The following is a 16020-nucleotide window of genomic DNA, read 5'->3' as shown; positions in this document are numbered from 1 at the left end:
GTCTGTTTCTTTTTCTTGTTCTACAGAGATGTTGAAGGAGTTGAACCAACAGCGCAGAGCGAAAGAGTTTACAGACCTGAAAATTATTGTTGAAGGCAAAGAGTTTGAAGTCCACCAAAATGTTCTAGCTTCCTGCAGCTTGTATTTCAAGGACCTGGTGAAAAGGTTTGCCTTCGCTTCCCCACCCCCTTACCTTCCACCTTTCCCCCCTTTTCCCACCAGCTGTTGATCCAATCTGTTTTTTTTTTTCATAGGGCGCATTTGTGTCGCTTTTTTTCCCTTCCCCTCTCTCTCTTGCAGGTGTGTGAAGACTTTGGTTCCTAGCACAGGGCCAGCAGCCATTCCTTCCTCTTCCCACTCAAATGAATGTATCTGAAAGTGGAGGGAAAAAACAAAGTTCCCCCCCCCCCCCCCCACAAACACACACACACACACACACTCGTCATTACCTTTCCTCCCCATGTAGGGCAATTTAACCACATTTCCATTTTAACGAGCAGTGAAAATGTTCCATGACTGGGAATGTTTTAAAACTCACCAAAGGGCCAAAACAGAAACAAAACTCCACGTTGGGTGGCCGCACTGTGAGCAGAGGGATTGTTGCCTCCCATGCTACTATATTTTTTCGTTTCTGATTTCTTGAGTATTTCAGAACAGCCTTTTCATATGCTAATACACCTTGGTTAGAGTGATATAAAAGACATTTCAGAGTCATAAAGGACGAGACAAAAAGCACATCTAAGACCACCACTTTCACAGGTTAACACCATCCTTCACTAATGTATTCATTTGATTTTGATCCAAGTATTCCCCCAGTGTTACGCCCTTCATTCTGCATACTTTTTTTGTTTTTGATTCCGGCTTCACGGGCGTGTTTTCGTTTCGCCGCTCAGCATACTTGTGCATGTGTGTCGTCGGTGTGAGTGTGCGTCAGGTGCAGACCGCTTTAATCTCTCTGTATGTGTTTGCGCATGCATGTAGTATGACTGTGTAAAGTTTGATAGCACGAGCATCTGCATTGTTTTCCTGGAGAGGTAATACCATGAATCCCTAATGTCCTCCTCCTTACTTCACATCCTTGAAGGTGCTTTCGGCATAATTGAGAGTCCCCTGGACCCAAAGTTACTTTGCCACCTTGATGTTGTTTTTGAGTGTGTGTGTGTTTGAGTGTGTGTTCTTGCTCGCATGGCTAGGGATGAAGCGCTCAACAAAGACAAGCGGTCGCGAGCGATAGCTAGAAAGCCTTAGAGAGGTTTGCCATTTTGCCCCGCAGTCATGCTGCCTCCACAGCGAGGCCATCAGAGAGCACAGAAGCTGCTTATCTGCTGCCGCGGCCTCCTTGCTCACCACCGATACACTTGTTCCTCCTGAATGAGGATGGAGCGAGGAAGACCAGAGAGAGACCAGAGGTAGAAAAGCAACAGAGCCACGTCTGCGCCAGCACCACTCATCTCCATGACAGCCACACATCCCATGAATAAAATACAGACACAGTCTGCCTTTGACCTTGACAATAGCAGAGAAGCTTCCTGAGAGACCGGAGTGACTTTGGATAGAACTGAAGCCCCCATGCTGGTCAACCTGTCTATCAGATTGTCTCGTCGGTGGCTCTTATCTGGGACGTAGCCAGATCATTTATGCACTAAGACAGGGGCCCTGAAAGACACCCAGGGCTCCCAGAGGAGCAGGCTGAATTTCATCAAGCTCATCTTTATGCCTGCTGCTGCCTGCTTTGTCTGATTTTTCTTTTTTAATTTGACAGTTTAATAGAGTAAGTTCTCATTAATTGGTTAATTAATTGTAAAACTACTTTGATTTATTGTCATAACACTGTCATTTTTCATGAGATAATGTCTAAAATAGAAATTCTCTCATTTGACTTGAGACTGAAGAATATCTAATGAATTTGTTACACTAATTGTTAATTTTGGAAGACGTCTTTGCTTTGATGTAATGAAGTCATGATCAGCAGCGCTACGTGAACATGACGCCGCAGCTTCGCCGAGACCGTCTTTGATTTTATAAGACACGTGGCACCTTGGTTTTATGGAAATGCGAATCGGCAGGCAGCGAGAAGTTGACAGGAAGGGGAGAGAAAGGGAGCACAAACAAGAGAATGAAAAGCGTCTAAAGAACATACAGAGATTTTGTTTTTTTTTTATACTTGGCTTTGAGGCGTTCGCAGCAAGTGACGCAAGCTCGGACAGAGAAGAGCAAAGAGAGCCAAAGGCCCGTCTGTCATCGAGTTACGGCCTCCCATGTGTCGCTCAGGTCACTTTCTTTCACCGGGGCCGGGATTACGCTGATGCCGCACGTGGCTCGGTACTGTCCACGTCTTTATGAGGTCAAACGAAGATGGGAGAGAGAGAGAGAGGCTTCTTTGATGCCGTGTACCCCAGCCTTCCTCGCCCAACTCATTCACTACGGCTCAGATTCCTGCCTCCTCTCATAAACCACCTTTGTGTATGGGTGTGTTTGAAATTGTGAATCCGTACGTACTCAAATGGACTTGACATAAAGCGTGCTGCTGAAGTTTTATCACGTGTGTGTGTGTGTGTGCATGCGTAGGATTCAAGGACATAATATCCAGGCACGCTGTATTAGTCAGACTAGTAGAGATGTAATACTGTAGGGTGAGGGAGTGCACATCACACTTTTTTTTTGGCCCACCCACCCACACACACGCACGCACAGACACCAACCCAATGACTTATTTACGAAATTAAAGCGTCTCTTGGCACCGTGTCAGTATTTAGCAGCGTGGTTTGCAGGCTCCGCAGCAATTTGAAACGGTGCTGAAAATGTCACAAAAAAAAAGAAAACCACACATTATCCACCTAAGTGGACTACAAATACACTGATTAGTCTTCATTTCAAATTCTCTTTTCAGCAGAATCCTAAAATGTCTTTATTTCCTCTTTGCAGCGTGCTGCTCCACTGCCCACCCTCACCCGAGCAAATCAGCCTCCCGTCCCCACCCCACCACCTGGAGGATGTAATGCCGCTTGGAAGTGTGAGCACACGCTTGCCCCTTCCAAAAACCCATTACATTACTCTTTTAAAGGGCCAATGCACCTAGCGAGGAGGCAGATCATCTCTAGTAATTCCATTTTACCCCACGGGATTTTCCAATAAGCGTGCTCGCAGGCATTTAATTTATGGCCACTGTATCCCAGCACCACACTAATGTTAAAAATAAAAAAATAAATAATAAAAAAAGCTCCAGAATCAGCCCTGATACATGTTTTGGTGCCATCTGCTTCCCCGCTCTTCTTCTGTCAGTGTTGACCCATGAGGTTTTTTGTGCCACTCAGAGCACTCTGACTGTGATGGTAGGGGGTTATTTTAAAGCCCATTACTGTGTGGACGCTGTGGGAACTCTGCAGCTCGGTGTGCACGGTTTAGCCCTCTGCAGCACCATTCAGTCAGACGGGGAGACAGGTTACTATAATACCCCATTTTTGTTTTGTTTCTTTAACAATTTCGTACGGCATCTACGCGAGTAAAGGCTTTGTTTTGTTTTTGTGTTTTTGGTATTGATTCGATAAATCGTTACTTTTTAATGTTGCTTTCTTTTTAGGTGACATGTGTAACTGAAAACCAAATTAAACACACGATTGCATTCAGGCTTTTTCACCTTATGTTCATTCAAATAATTCAGAGAGCATGTCAGCAGTTTTTATTGGACCTACTTCTTTTTTTTCTCTTGGCAGAAAGTAGTTCCAATGAAAAATGTACAACAATGGAGTCTTTTGAGTCTGACATTCTTGGAATAATTGTTACTTTGTGACCACTGACAGTATGAAAGATGGCAATGGGTACAGTGACGTGCCCTTTTTAAAGCTTTGAGATGAGCCTACTCCATCTTTTTAAGACCAGCGGGTGGAGCTGACTGTGCAAGTGCACACTCATTGGCTGACGTGTCGTCAAATCTCGTTTCTGACACTTAGAATGACCCAAATTTACAAAATGGACTTAACGGTTTATTCACAATGGCTAAATTGAGAGACTGAGTCCATAAACACACCACAAAAGTCTTTATAGAAGTCAAGTTCGAGGGATGTTTTCTCGTTGACCTCTATTGGACTGGAAGTGTCTTTTCAACCACACCGATCGCCCCCTGGTGGCCTTTGAAAAGACTGCAGGTTTGAGTCGCTCAGACGTTGGCTTCATTTTTCGGACCTGGAAGCTACATTATCTTTTATAGTGTGTACGTTTGTGAGTTTTCAGCACTGTCCAAATTATAGATTTAATTCTGACTAATTCTAACTTCTCGAAATGGAAAGTAAAATCGTGAAATTGAGATGTTTTAAAAACGGTGAGACCCTGCTGAAGTCTTTATGCCAAAAATTTTATAAAATTGTAAATGTAATCTTAAGGTCTGCCATAGTGGCACTGTCAGAGATTCTTTTTGTCATCTTCAAGTCAAGTTTTTTATACCAAGAGTCCTGTCAATCTGGTGTCTACATTTAGGTTTTTGTGTGTTTTTTTTTTTCTCGAGTTGATGGCCCCTTTGTTCACACTTGGATGCACGTGTCAGCTTTCATACTCTCCACCTGTCACCGTGTCCTTTTTGTCCTTCAGACGATCTAACACATATATGACTTGTTCCTTCCAAGTGTTATGGATGCAGCGCCCTTATATTCCATACCGGAAAAACCAGCAGTCCCAACGCCGACACAGCCACGGCGTTCTGTTTATTTTTACAATTTTAGTCCTGATTTATGTTGTGACAACACGTAAATACGGGCCATTTTTAGCCAAGACACTTTAGGTTGTGGTTCTGAGTAAGCTTCTGTGTTAACATGTCTTGGTAGTGCATATACTCCCACAGAATAAATGATCTTGTAAGAACAAGCTAAATGTGTTCCTTGTAAATGGGCTTTTTTTTAGGCTGAAAGATGTATTAGAAATTGTGTGTGCTAGCACGTGTGTGTGTGTTTTCCTGTTTCCCTCCCGCCTCTCCGCCTCTGCTCACCACCATTTTGACACTCTCTGCCGTTTTTTTTTAACTTCCTCTTGAATAAGTGCTACATTTTTCATAAACAAATTTCTTTGCCGGAGTGTGTGTCTGCGTGCGCGCGCCCATCTCCCCCCTCCTTCCTTCCCCACCTTTTCTTGCCCCGTCTCTCCTCTTCTGTCTCTCCTGTCCTCCCTGCCTCCCTTCCTCTCTCACTATTCAAATTCAAGTCTGCAATCAAACGCGGCATAAATATCCACCTCTTTTTAAGAAGCTCCCGGAAAAGTCATTTCCATAACATAAGTGCTCAGACAAAAACAAACTGCCACTCGAGCTGGTTCCTATGGCACTAATTGACCAGGTTGATGAGCATGCTCTTCTTTTATTTTTAGCTCTTTCCCACCCCTCTCTTTCTTCCCGCCTCACCATCACTTTAACCCTGAACAACCCTCCCCTTTCCCATCTTTCCGTCTTACTACCTGCCCCCCACCCGCCCCCTCCTCCAACTGCAGGGCTTTGTGCAGGAAAAAAAAAACGCGGGGGGGGGAATAACACTATGTGGCTTTTTGCTTTGCAGGAGGAAAACGAGTAACTGCCTTGGTTTTTCCAGCCAATGTCCATCCTGGGACAAATGCCATTGTCTTTTCTTTTATTTGGATGTCCTTCTCCCACCCCCACCCCACCCCCACCTTTCACCTCCTGAGTGCGCTTGAAAATGACAACTAATGTCTCAGTTCATACACCACAGGCTACTGGTGATTATTACGCCGGGGACAGAGGCTCTGTTTAGGTGTGACGGTGTATTTATTTATTTTTTTTCCGGGGGTGGGCGGGGATATCTCTTATTTAAAAGAGCAAGGCACAGTCATGGAACAACCCAAACTCTCCCCCTCAGAAGGATGGCTGCTGGCTCCCCTGTGGAAGAACCGTCTCACCCTGCCTCCCTTTCCTTCTTTTTTTATTTTTTTTCTGCTTCCCCACCATCGCACCCACCCTCCCCCCCTCCACCCTTCCAATCTCTCATCTCCACTCCATCCATTCTATCTGTCTCGTGTAGTTTGTTTTTGCTGTCTCTGTCTCACTAAACGCTGACTGTTTGTCATGATTTCTAATCCAACCAACTGACTTCTACACACAAAAAAAAAGGAGAGGAAGAAGAAGGTGGAGGGGGAAAAAAGGGATCAGACAGACACAGAAGCAGACAGAGCGTTATCACAGCGCTACCATGACTGGCAGAAGCAAACAGCCTCCATCCATCTTAATGCTGGCTACTTTTCATATTGTTGATGTCCATATCCGCTGGGAGCGAGACACAGCAGTGGGGGCATGCATTCTGCGGGGCTTTGATTCCATTTATTTTGCCCTTGAGTGGATTATTGTTTCACATGGGACATTAAACATGGGTGGTGAGGTGTTATTTAATGCTCTCATACCTCCCCGAGGGGATCCTGCATGCGAACTAATCTCGGCCATTTGATCCCGATGAAGTCACAACGTGGCCCAGTTCCCAAAACGGCCCTCGTTGTTCCCCCTCTCTCTTTCTCTCCAGCACTGCATTACAAAGGGATATCATATTCTATTTAATTTGTCCATCTAAGCTCTCGCCCAGCACCTGCAACGTCAGTCGGAGTAGACGCGCCGCTTCGATGACCGGCGCGCGCGCACACACGCAGGCAGCCGCGCGCTCTCTGCGGCAGCGGCGTGACTCGTAAACTGTGCACTCACGCTTTAACCAGCTGACTTTCCCATTCCATTATGTCCGTGTGTAACACCATCTCTCTCCATTTTTCACTCTCTCACAGCTCACACGTGCCCTGCCATGTATGCATGTTTGCCCTCCAAGACTATGCATACATGAAACCACACGTTCAAAAAGCATGCCTCTTGAAACAAAGCAATAACTTTTTTTTTCATTTGTTTTGCCTAATCTTTGTGCAGTGAGGACGTTTTGTTTCAGATGCAGCGCTCTAGCTGTAAATCCGCTTGCCCCATAGTAAAGTAGAAACCATCCAAAGTTCTGTTTCTGTCTCTTTTTTCCACTTTTACGTTGTTATCTTATTGTGTAACGATTCTCTTATTTTTCTCCCCACTCTCGTACTTTCCCAGGTGTGTTTTAGGTGTTGTGTGTAGCATACGTGTATTCTTGTCCCTCTCTTTTATTTTTCAATTTATTTTCTTACTGTTTTTGGGGGTTTTTTTATCCCCAAGTTTCCTCTCAGAATGCGCCTAACTCGCCTCTCTCTGCCGTGATTGGTTGATCAGGTCGTCGGGAGAGACGAGGAGCAGGGAGATGCTGGAGCTGAACATGAGCAACATCAGCGCCGACGTGCTGGAGCTGCTGCTCGAGTTTGTCTACACGGGGTCGCTGGTCATCGACTCGGCCAATGCCAAGACGTTGCTGGAAGCTGCCAACAAGTTCCAGTTCAACACCTTCTGTAAAGTCTGTGTCTCCTTTCTAGGTAGGCGTAGCTCAGGGGGAAGAGCGGCGGGGATGGGTGGGGAGGGGTGTATGTGTTTACACGAGTGTTATCTGCTTATATCAGCAGCGCGTGCACGCTTATTACATCAGATATGCCTGCCGCGACCATACGGCCCTGGGTGTTTTCATATACGGTCATGCTTCATCGCTGTGCACAGAAGTCCTCATGCAGCACCTACATTTCCTCCCCGGCCCTGGCACACCGCTCTCCCATTTTTGTCATGTTTCCAAAGCTCGCAGCCGTGTTAGAATTCACTCTCAGCCGGGCACGGTGCCTCTGATCTCGTCCCAGAGAGCAGGATCAAGCACGGGGGCAGATTTATAAAAAGGTCAGGGAACAATTGTCACTTAAATGTCAAATCCTCTGGTCTGAGCTGCGATGGAATCGAAAAACAGCCAAACAGATTGATACTTAGACAAGGTATGGAAAGAGGTGGATAGAAGGGGAGTGGGCCTGTTGGGGGTGGAACCCAAAGGATGGGGGGAGGGGTCTGCATGAAAAGCAAATGGCATGTTCCATATTTTAGTGGGTCGGCCAGCCAAAAAAGCCGCAAAGGTCGAGTTTTGCATTCCATTTAATAAATAGTTTTGGGTATCGGTAACACGGGGGAAGTGCATGTTAGCAAAAAGGTCAGCAGCAGGAAAGGAGGGGAAAATTGTAAGAGGAGCAGCAAGCGCCGTTATTGATTTGTTTTTCTCAATTTGGGAGGGGGGGAGGGTTAAAAATGGGAAAAACACAGAAGCCATTTGTAGACTTCATCGCCAGCGAGGCGTCAATCCGTTCTTCCTCGACAAGATTCATGACATTTCAGCGCTTGAGAAGTAACGAGCACGACCGTGTCTCCTTGAGCAAAGAGGAATTGATACCGCGTGAGAAATTATTGAAGTTTGCAACAAATATACCGAGGAGGAACGGCAGACATCTTCTCCGACCTACTTACGCTTCACACGTCTTCTCTCTCCAACAAATACAAAACAAAGTCATTCATCGTGCGCCTTGTGAGAAATCCCAGCTTTTTTTTGTTTTATGATTGGAAAATCAAAAAGTAAATGAACAAAACATGCTCACCTTTTTACAACCCGAGTGTGTAGTATTGGAAAAAATGATTTCTTTTTTAAAGGGTTGTTCAGATGATCATCTGCTGTGAAATATACTTTCAGACAGAGTCTAGCTTTGATGCAGCCCAAACCTGCTTTTTTTTTAGTTTGGCTTTTGCTCACCTGTTATTTACCAGATGTTGGGTGGCTTTTTTATTGGCTGATATTTGTTTAAGAGACACTCTCAGGCTCTGTCTTTAGCGATAAAAGGCCTGGCTTTGCTTCGCTTTGATGGCTGTTGTTTAATCGGGCGCCTTTCAGCGGCCACTCAACCGTTTGTGCCCGCATCCGTGCGTACGTTCACTACAAGACCGGGGGCATTTCCCTCTCTTGTGATAAATGGTGACACTTGTTAGAAAACTACATTTGGAGACACATCACCTAAAATGCCGCCCGTGCTCTCCACCCCCCTAAACCCCGCCCTGCAAAAGATCACAGGCGGCAGTATAAGCCTTCTCCCCGCTGGCCTGGCCCTGAGGGTAGTTTCATATATTCCAGGCTGTGTATGTGTGTGTGTGCATGTGTGTAGTAGATCCTGAGATCTGACAGGACTTCTTTAAACTGGCTCAGCTAATCCCAAATCCCGCTCCCTGCCATCCACCACCTCATGCCTGGGCTGTGAGCGATCGATTCCCCTTGTTGTTTGTCCCCGGAGCTGTTTTGAGTTATTATACTTGTTCTCCCTCAGTCTCAGGCAGATACAAAGCCCAGGCTATGGCTCTGTGCTACCTGCAGCTGCTTTCTCTGTCTTTGCAGCTTTGTACGTCTGCAGTCTTTTTATAGATGACTGAATGGTGTTTTGTTTTTCTCCCCCCCTCCCCACTGGCTGTCTTAATCAATCTGCGTCTGTCTTTTGTTTTCTTCTCGTTTTTGTTTCTAACCTCTTCTCTTTGTCTATCTCCCTGTCTCTCTTTCTCTCTCTGACCTGCTTTACATTGACTCCAGGGAAACAGCTGACTGCCGCTAACTGTCTGGGAGTGCTGGCTATGGCCGAGGCCATGAGCTGCACCGAGCTCCACAACATGGCCAAAGCGTTTGCCCTGCAGAATTTCCCAGAGGTAGGTCGAGGCTCTTCGTCTTTCTGGATTCTTTGATTGCTGTGGAGCAAAGTTACACACGGCGGTTTGCATCTGGGAGAAAATGAAACACCTAAATCAGTGATCAGCTCGAGGAAAAAGGAAAAAAACTTGTTTTGCCTAAGCATCTTTTTTGTCAGACTCAACAATGCAATGGGGAAAATTGCACTTTCTTCTACACTAAATTAAGTCTGTAGTTACTAGATTCCTATTAAAGTCTCACATGTAAAGCATACACAAAGCTTATTGAATTATATGTTTTTGTCTTCCTTTTTTTCAAGCTAGCAAATATCAAATGGCCCTGTTAATTCACTGCTTGCATTAAAATGCTTCTCTGGAGTTAACCGTTTTTACCTCATGGGATGCAATTTACTGTAGAAGCTCCACGTACCCTACTGAATCACCCAACAGTACACTTATTACCGAGCAGCTTTTAGATAACTTAATGGAAGAGAAATACAGAGAGCTCTGTTTTCTTATAGTTTCCAACCAGCATGAATCACACAAAATAGCGTGGAAAATAAGGGCATCAAAGCTCAGCATCAGAAAGTGTTGGAAAAATACTTTTTTGTGTCGAGCGTTACTCGGTAGGAAAAACAGAGGAAAAACGTCTCTCTCCACAGATCAGAAAAAATTAATACATTATGTTCTGCCTTTGATGTGAGGCGTCCGGGCTGGTCACAGAAAAGTCCACTGTAAATCTGAAATCAACACCTATTTACTACAAAGAGCTCAAAATTAGCCTGTTTTATATGTCTTAGTATTTTTATACAGCATATAGGAGAATAAAAATGTCCACTCATTATCTTGTTTTTTACGTTTCTGTTTTTATGTGAATCACACAGTCGAGAAAAGCCTGAAATCAGGTAAAAGCAGCAAACAAATGTTACTGTTGTCAGTGAAAGAAAATAAGTACATAATGAAACCGCGATGATGCAAAATCAAATGAAATTTACTTTCCATTCTCTTTCAAGATTTACTGTGCAGATGTCTTTGAACTGCCTTAGCTGGGCTTTCTTGTCATTTCTTTAAGCGGTCTTCAGGAATAGTTCTCCAGGCTTCTTGATGGACATTCAAAGCTCTTCTTTGGATGTTGGCTGGATGTTTGTTCTGTTCTCTGTCAGGATGATCCCGCACTGCTTCAGTAAAGTTCAGGTCCGGGCTCCGGGGAGGCCAATCCATGACTGATAGTGTGCTGTTGTGTGCTTTTCTATCCAGCTATGCTTTTACTGCACTGACAGAGTGTTTGGTGTGATTGTCACGCTGAAAAATAAAGTTACTGCCAATCAAAAGCTTTCCAGATGATACTGAATATTAGATCAAAACCTGACAGCACTTCCCTGTTTTCGTTCATGCATTCATTTTATCAGCCCCAAACCATGACAGAGCCTCCGCCGTGTTTTACACATGGCTGCAGACACTCACCGTTGTATCTCTCTCATGACCTCCTCTGTACATATTAACAATAAATTGAACCAAAAATGTTTCCCTTCATTAAGAATGGCTTTTTGACAGCCATCCTCCCACTGAGATCATTTCTGGTAAGGCTTCAGCGAACAGGAGATGGATCAGCAACACGTGCTCACTCCCAAAGCGTAACAATTTATGCTAGGTGACAAATCGTCAGTATATTAAGCTTCCGGCCACACACCATATTACGAGTTTGGAAAAATTAGGAAACACGAGAAGCTTTTGAAATTAATCTACACATGTACGTTACTTTAATCTCTTTGGAAAACACTATCTAACATGATTAAGGTGGTGGTTAAGATTAGGGATAAGGTTAGGGTTAGGGCTGGAATACACGGCCGGAGCGTGTGTTACGCGTCGTGAGTGAGAACGAGCTGGGATCAGCTGAATGGCCAGATGCATCAATCAGGTCCTGTGTCAGATCTTTGCTGCATTTTTTCCCTGTTTCTAAAAAACGTGACTTTCAGTTAGCGTTCATCAGCTGTAGATATTTTTAGGCCAGGCTTTTCTGCTTTTTTCCCTCCGTTTTCCCAGTTTCGTCAATTATTTGTAACTTCAGAGATGTGCCAAGATTTTGGCTAATAGCTGTTTAGGAAGGTGCAAAAACACAATTGTATCCCGGTCACACTGTGCTGTCGTTTTTCATATATTGAACTAAAGAAATGAAATCGAACAAATTGTGTATTTTTGGGACAGGCTGCTAGTAATAAAATGCCTAAAGGTTGTCTGTTATATGTAGACACAACCCTGTGTTAGGTGTCCTTTTTTATTCTTGAATGATTCACAGGTCGGTGACTTTACAAAGACTGGAGTGTAAATGAGGGAAAAAGCAGCCAAGTTCAAAGAAAAACTTTGAAAGACGTTCAGAAATCCTGGAGAGCTATTGCTCAGTTCCACCCTAAAAATGACAACAAAGCCTGGCTCATTGGAAGCAAAATATAAAGAAACATCTAGAGGCTCAAGACTTTTGCACTTACTGTACGTGGGAGAAATACACTTTTTTTTCCTTAAATGCTACGGCCACATGATGTGAAGTTTTAAAGGCCGTTTTTCTGCCCCTGCTGGTCTCTGCGCTGGGTTCCAAAGAGGCCTTTGTGTTATTTTTATGCTAGACAGATCTGAGCATCTGCCTCTGCTCAAAAACAGGAGCTTCACTTTACAGAATTGTGTATGTTCAGAGCTTGGCACAGGAAAAGTCAGATTGTGTCGCTGAAAGTGAAAAGTTTTTTAGCTATTGAATCTTTTTTTTTCAGGTGGCAGGGCAGGAAGAGATCCTCAGCGTCTCCAAGGACGACCTGATAGCCTATCTGTCCAACGACAGCCTGAACACAAAGGCCGAGGAGCTGGTCTACGAGACCGTCATCAAGTGGATCAAACAAGACCCCAACTCTAGAGTACAGGTAACGACGCACAAAGTTAACGAGGGTGTTTTTGGAGTGTGCGAAACTTTGTTCTTCCAACACGAGCACACACTTCCTGCACCACGAGACTAAAAGGCAGCCAGTTCTCGTTACATCTGGCAGAACAGTTTCCGCATGCGTGCCGAGCCGTGTTAGAGATCGGCCCACCTCTTCCTCTCTTCGCAGAAGTGCACGGCACCAAAAGCCACACAAGTGACTCCCCGTTTTGTCCCGCTAGCGCTCATCAACTTTGTGCTTCGGATCCAGCCTAACGCAGCAGTTGTTCGTAATCCCAGGAGTGCTTTGCCCTCAGAATGCGCTCTATTCTTAGTTACACTTCATTTGTTTGTGAGACACTGTACCGCATGAAAAGCCTAACAAAAACAGCAGACAGCCGCAGCCCTCTCTGCGCACGCCTAACAGGTGTTTGATTTATTCCTAGAGATTATATCCCCGAGATGGGTATTGACAGTCAGGTGCAAGCAGGTCGAATTTTAACAGGCACAGAATCGATAAGCCTCAAGGTCAAAGCATCAAACGCCCGCCACATATACGGAAAGGTAAATGGACTGCGCTGTAGACGGATATCCATTCAGCAAGGGGGGGGGAAGAAAAAAACCTCAGGTTGTGCGATATTTATGGACTGGGTCCCAAAACCATGAATTTAAAGCTGATGATTTTAAAGTATTTTATAGCTGTTTTAAAATGGAGAAAAGATTGTTATCAGATAAATTACACCAGTCCATCACGGCAAGAATCACTCCTTCAAAGTAATGTCTTCTCACCAACCAGCAAGTGCAGGGAAAGGCCTTATATCACCCGGATCAGATTTGGTGCAGTCCTCAGCAATCAATGTTTCTTTATTGGCTCCTGCTTTTATGAGGCACATATGTCAATATTTGAATTTTTCACCTTTTCAGATTAAACATTTAGCGTTTATCCTTTGATATGTGGTGCTGTAGTGATTTGGGGTAAATCCATCAGACCTGCCAAGCGTTTTTTTGTTGTTGTTTTTTTGCAGTGGAGAACCTTAAAGTATTTAGTGCTACACAAAAGGGTAAGGAGAAACTTTTAAAGCACAGATCGTGATGGGTGCCGGAAAATGAGAAAGCAACAGTATGAAAGATGGTTTTTTTTGGCATCGCTCTCAATCTCTCCCACTGATAAAGCCTTTAAAATTGAATTTTTGTAGCATCGCTGATAGAAAGGTTGAAAATTCACCAATAACCATAACAAGGCTGGTACACAGTTTTTAGGAGAAGCGTACGATCCCTGTCATCTGTGTCGAAAACCTCTAGCAGGCTCAGTCTGGCCAACTTCTCCAATCTCACACTCTATTGGAGAGGTGCAGAGGTGACTTACTCAGATGAAGTAGAAGAAATTTTCCCGGTTGTCTGAACAACCCGCCGCACTGGTTCCTGAGACGAGGCACCCGGGGTCACCCCCCGTCTTCACGGGGAGACGGGAGAGAGTCGGCGAGGAGGAGAGGGGGAGGAACCGCGAGCGAGGGAAAGAATCAGAGCGAAGCAGAAAGACAGAAACGAGCGAGAAACGTGTTGGTGAGAAAAGAAGAAAGTGGATTGGAAAAGGAGCCCCTGTGTTCTAATCTGAAATCCAACGGTTTGCGTCTCTGCACACAGCCATGACATCCAGGGAGCCGAGATGTGATTGAGCTCACGGTCAAGCTCAAATCTCTTGCCCGCGTGTAACCAAAGAGAGAGAAAAGAAATAAAAAAAAGACAGCTAGCAAACTCTGGTGTCTGCGGCGAGGACAGGAGCATACGGAGAGAAGCGCGTCACATGATCTGCACATGCCGACATAGATCTCAAGCCATTTATATGCATGTAAGAAAGTTTTAGGAATCCACACGTTTCACAGTCTGAGTAAATATTTAATATTTTACTTGCATACAGATCTCCACTGCCCCACTGTGAAATTACACATGCATGCACTGAAAGTCCCAGTTTTCCACCGGCGCAGGATGTGGGTGGAGCAGAGAGGCCCGCTCGCTAATGTGACCTGATTCATTTATCAGCGCGTGAATAAATGCAAGTGAATGTTAAGATTGTGTATGTAAAATATTAATATTTATTCACGCTGCGATGTACACATTTGCATAGCAGTTTGATCTTCTCCAGTTGGTACATGTGTGTTTGGATTGCAGTAAGTGCTCAAGTGCACACATTTGTGAATCTTATTTCCCTTTTTTTTTTCTTCCTGTCGCACACTTGTGACCAATTTGAGAGTGAAAGAAAAAAGAGAATAGGCTTCTTGTTTTATGCCACAAGAGAAGGTTGGATTCATACCCAGTTCGGCTCCACTTGACATGTCAGGGCAGGATGTCACAGAAAAAAAACGCTCGCATTCATCCGAGCATGCGTCGGTTCTGTGCGGCTTTGCGGGTTTTTGTGTGTCTGTGCATGTGCTGCGAGTTGTAAGCTGCAGGCTATAGAGTGGAAAAGTGGCATATTGAAGGCACTGGGTAAATAATATGCAATTTTCTCTCTCCACTATGCTGTCACTAACAACCGATGGCACCGGGAAATGGGGGACCCGGACATCACTTAGAGACAGAGGGAGAGCATTTGAGCGTTAATAATGGTTTGCTATGAGACACAAAGCTGCTGAATGAAAGTACAGAACTGTTTCGGTTCTCTTTGAATGGGTATCATCGAAGGTGTGCCACCCTTCAAGCGTCTGTATGTGTCTGTCTTTACAACTTAAGTGAAAGGGGAGTTAGGGAGGCTTCAAAAGAAAAAAAGGAAATACCCTTTTTGGAAGAACGTATTCCTGAAGTGACTGTTATTTGACAGAAAACGCAGCTATAGCTGATTAAAGAGGACCTGTTATGCACTTTTGCTGCTCCAAGTTCTTCTTCTTGGACCTAATTAGAGGAACTTTGCACAAGTCAGAGTTCAAAATAATCATTACTTACGTTATGCTGGCCTTTGATGTAGCCACCCTCCCTTCAAGCCTTCAAGCTCACCTTAAAGTCTTGTTATTAGGCTGCCCATTGTACCCAACAGCTAAACACAGTTTTGTGCTTACAGCCAGAATTCTGTGCCTGAAATGACCATATTATAGAGAGATCTGCTGTCTGTAATGTCATATGACACCAAACATTTACAGCAGTCTGAAGCTTGAGCCTTTTTCTCTTACGTATACGTGCTTATGTTGGTATTTGAACCTTCTGCTGCGTTTGATTTGAGCATTCACCATTTTTACAGTATAATTCATGTGACATATACGACATGTACACTGAACTTTATTTGGTGTACCTTGCTACTACCAGGTTGGACCCCCATTTGATTTCAGATCTGCCTTACATTTTTGTGGCACAGATATATCACGGTGTTACACAGTTGCTGCAGATTTGTCACCCTTCATGGGAATTTTCCATCCCATCCCATCCCAGAGGTGCTCAACTGGATTCAGATGTGGTGATTATGGAGGCCATTTGAGTGCAGTGAGCTCACTGTGGGGAGGCTTTGGCTCAGGTCATCTACTAATAGGAAGGTTCGATCTCTGGCTGCATA

General features: G+C 44.6%; 1 protein-coding gene across 7 annotated transcripts in view; it reads left to right on the top strand.

The window, feature by feature from the left end:
* The window catches only part of klhl29 (kelch-like family member 29), a 275561-nt gene that overhangs the window by 181182 nt on the left and 78359 nt on the right, over window positions 1-16020 (top strand). For all 7 annotated transcript variants that reach the window (XM_086263032.1, XM_086263031.1, XM_086263029.1 and 4 more), the window contains 4 exons: window positions 27-165; window positions 7223-7419; window positions 9483-9595; window positions 12337-12483. In XM_086263032.1, coding sequence (XP_086119158.1) covers window positions 27-165; window positions 7223-7419; window positions 9483-9595; window positions 12337-12483 — 596 coding nt within the window. The remainder of the gene's footprint in view (window positions 1-26; window positions 166-7222; window positions 7420-9482; window positions 9596-12336; window positions 12484-16020) is intronic.

This window comes from Aulonocara sp. 'chitande type north' Nkhata Bay, linkage group LG15, assembly GCF_057382095.1.
Source record: "Aulonocara sp. 'chitande type north' Nkhata Bay isolate Kocher_YH1m ecotype deep benthic linkage group LG15, A_spYH_male_GT1.1, whole genome shotgun sequence".
Taxonomy (NCBI): Eukaryota; Metazoa; Chordata; class Actinopteri; order Cichliformes; family Cichlidae; genus Aulonocara; species Aulonocara sp. 'chitande type north' Nkhata Bay.
Note: the sequence above shows the minus strand (reverse complement) of the source record. Positions and strands in the feature narration are given on the sequence as shown.